This window comes from Asparagus officinalis, chromosome 8 (assembly GCF_001876935.1).
Source record: "Asparagus officinalis chromosome 8, Aspof.V1, whole genome shotgun sequence".
In the NCBI taxonomy this organism is placed as follows: Eukaryota; Viridiplantae; Streptophyta; class Magnoliopsida; order Asparagales; family Asparagaceae; genus Asparagus; species Asparagus officinalis.
Window position 1 is genome coordinate 102,991,334 of NC_033801.1, and position 3,439 is coordinate 102,994,772.

General features: G+C 34.0%; 1 protein-coding gene across 3 annotated transcripts; it reads right to left on the bottom strand.

Moving 5' to 3' along the window:
* Window positions 346-2,790, bottom strand: LOC109819836 (zinc finger BED domain-containing protein RICESLEEPER 2-like). 3 transcript variants are annotated; one of them, XM_020385767.1, is made up of 4 exons: window positions 2,075-2,790; window positions 1,886-1,972; window positions 878-948; window positions 346-646 (listed from the first exon to the last, which is right to left on the bottom strand). In XM_020385767.1, the coding sequence occupies exons 1-2, from the start codon at window positions 2,700-2,702 to the stop codon at window positions 1,887-1,889; spliced, it is 714 nt and encodes a 237-aa protein (XP_020241356.1). In that variant the 5' UTR covers window positions 2,703-2,790; the 3' UTR covers window positions 346-646; window positions 878-948; window position 1,886. The 3 variants fall into 3 exon arrangements, with proteins under 3 accessions (XP_020241356.1, XP_020241358.1, XP_020241357.1); XM_020385769.1 differs by lacking the exons at window positions 346-646; window positions 878-948 and adding an exon at window positions 1,709-1,799; XM_020385768.1 differs by lacking the exons at window positions 346-646; window positions 878-948 and adding an exon at window positions 1,709-1,806.

A 3,439-nucleotide genomic window follows, 5' to 3' on the forward strand; every position in this document is an offset into this window, starting at 1 on the left:
GTAAACTTTTAGGAGTTTTTTTTAAACTATTGTGGGCTTTTTGTAAACTTTTTGGGAGCTTTTTGCAAACTTGTTGAGGCTTTTGATAGAATACTAACAAAGATAGGAACATATACTAACAAAGATAGGAACATAAACAAAGATAAACAAATGCAGACAAATTCATGATTGAACCATTTACAAGCCTGGATAAAAGTACAGACCTCACACATTTGCAAAATTAACCTCAAATTTCCAAACCAAAAACCAAAAGATCAATAACAACAAAATTGCGAGTATATTTAAATGAATTAAGATAGAAAACACAAGGTATGCAAGGATCTGTATAAGATCAATAACTTGATATAAACGACATCATAACTATCAGCAACACGATCACGATTAGTAAGGATAATCTACTTAATTACTTGATAAACTAGAAGAGTAGTAAGTTCGTCTATAAACAAAATAGTAGCACAACCATAGTCTACTTATTTCTCATCTTTCAAATGTTCAGGCATGAACAGGATCATGACAGAAGAAAGAAAAGACCAGGAAACAACAGCTTCAGCAACTTCAGCAGCAGCAGCAGCAACAGCTTCAGCAGCAGCGCTTGCTTTCTCGTCAGAATTCGTCTGTGCCATTTATTGAACAAATTCAAGGTTCTCTGCAGCATCAACAGTCAGTTAACCAGTATATAAAAGTATTCACACTTTAAATCATTACACAAGAATTTTGCTTACTCATATACTAATTAATTGTAGGATTAGTTGAACATACAAGTACATAAAAGTATTCACACTTTAAATCATTACACAAGAATCACACATACTGATATCACAAAAATAGTGCATTTATAGTACATAAAAGTATTCCACCCACAAAAGGGAGTCCATACCTGAAAACTTCTGCTATAGTCTCATCTTCTGGAGAAAATTTATGTGCCTTTCTCAAGTCGGAAACAGCAGCCTGATCAAGCGGCGAGTGAATAATACTATCATTAATGGATATGATGCTTTAAAATGGAGACAAGATGGTGGACAGTGAACACAATAATTGTTTAAAATCAAGACACGAGAGTGAAACTATGTTGCATATATCAGATTCCATATACTTTTTGAAGTAAATTGCACTATACAAATTTTCAAGTAAATGGCACTGTCACTGGCATTTGCCCTTTGATAAAAGTAAAACACTGATTGTCCTTGTCTTTTATTATAATGGCACATGTGTCCTTAACAAAGTTTACTGTGACTTTTCACATTTTGGGGCATGCAGGTTAGGTTTGTGCTTGCATATTTGGATTGAAGATGTAAACATGCACTATGGAAGAGAATTCTGGAGTTAGCTAACTAGGGTTGAGCAGCTGCAGGTATCTAGAAAATGGGGCAATGTTTAGCTATTGCTAGGCCAAGTTTTTAATAGTTGTTATGTACCGAGGAAAAGAGTATGTTTCATATTAACATACATTAAAAAGAAGGGACTAATCATTGTTATAATTAACAATCAATTGATGTGCAATTATGTCTAGGAAAGTAGAGATGTATGAAAGTCTAGAAATATTCCTTTTAATAGTAGATGGAGTGCTGCTCCTTAGCCTTGACTACAAAAGAAATTAAACAAGTGATCCTCTTGTTACTACTCATCATCACCATGTAAAGATAATCCCAAATAGCTAGCAATGAAACACTAATTAAACAAGTCTAGAAATTATTATTTTTGTTCTTGCCTGATAGTTTCTGAGGGTAAAATATGACAGATATGGATCATACGCAGCTGTGATATGCACATAAGTCGCTAATAGGAGAATACCTGTCAATCTGCAACCTATTTGGGATGTCGTTAGAACTATCATCATACTATTATTATGATGTACACTAATTTCATGGAACAAGTAAAATCTTACCTTAATCACTTTCGCCTTCCGATTCAAAAACCTCTAGATTACTGAAATCATGTACTAATAAATTTCCTTCTTCAATGTCTGCCAGAGCTGCATTTAATAAGAAAAAATAATATTAATATTTTGTGATAAAATATGTAGCCCACAACAATACAAAAAAGCAATAATGGAAAAAAAAAGAAGGCAACTCACAAGGAATACCGTCTAACCAAGAACCAGTACAAATTTGAGCTTCAGCATTCTCCGGAAGAAGACGATTTCGATACTTGTCAAGCACACGTCCCGCAATGCTGAAAGCCGATTCAGAGGCCACCGAAGTAATAGGAATACTCAATATATCTCGAGCCATCATCGACAATTGAGGACGCTTCTCGCATTCGCCTTTCCAATACTCGAGAACATTCAAATGATCATTTTTCTTCCAACTGACTAATTTTTCATCTAAATACTCTTCTAACTGAGACTTGGACCTACTTGCTAAATATAGTTGACTCTCAAACAGTTCAAACTCAACCATCTCATCATTAGGGATATCTCCAAAGTTCTCTTCACCACTGCTCTCAGCTACAGATGTATCTAGAGATGCTCGCTCATATTCTTTGTAAAGCTTTCTCAGTTTCTCTAAGATAGTCAACACATAATCAGAACTAACTCCCAATTTCTCAAAGCAAAACTCTACATACTTCACCTTGTATCGGGGGTCCAAAATGACTACAAATGACAAAATAACACTGTAGCATTCCCAATATTTATCAAATTTTATTTTCATATCATTTGCCATGGATTTTATATCTTGATCATCACTTTTCATCTCCTCCATTATGCATTTTTGAATCTTAAACACTCCACCAAAATATAAGTTGGCAGTTGGATATTTACTTCCAGAAAAAAGAGTGGACACTTCATAAAAATGTTTTAAAAACCTTGTAATTTTTTCAACATTTACCCATTCTTCACTTGATGGCAAAAAAGTAAAAAATCACCATTACTAACAAAATGATCTTCTAAAACTGGATGATATTTTAAAATTCTCATGAAAACATCATTATATGATGCATTGTCCAAGGTAACAGTAAAAATTCTTTTTTCAATACCCCAATCCTTCAACAAATGAAATAACTTCTCTACTAAAATTGCTCCACTATATGGGGGTGAAACATGAGATAGAGCTAATATCTTATTCTGCAATATCCAACAGTCGTCAACATAATGTGCAGTGAGAGACATATAGTAGTCAGAGGTGGAAGAAGTCCATAAATCTGTGGTTAGACAAATTCTACTAGGAACTAGCTTTAAAGCTTGTTTAAGATTTCCTTTCTCTTTCTTGTACAACTTGATCAAATCTGTTTTAGCAGTGTTCCTTGAAATATGCTTGACTTCAGAATTTAGAAAACTATGCAACTCACGGTTTCCTTTATGTTCAACAAAAGTGAATGGATAACCATGCAATGCAATTACTCTAGCAAGCATTTCTCTATATTTTTCTTGATTTAGTGGCATACTTTTCCTGGAAGAATCAGCCTCATCTAAGTTCCTTTTCGGGCAAGAATCCATGTG

Excerpts from the sequence above, each read along its gene's own strand:
- LOC109819836 (XM_020385767.1), bottom strand. The coding sequence starts at position 2,702 with ATGGAGGAGATGAAAAGTGATGATCAAGATATAAAATCCATGGCAAAT. Across the intron at positions 1,973-2,074 it reads TTGGTTAGACGGTATTCCTT|CTCTGGCAGACATTGAAGAA; the intron begins GTGAGTTGCCTT and ends TATTAAATGCAG.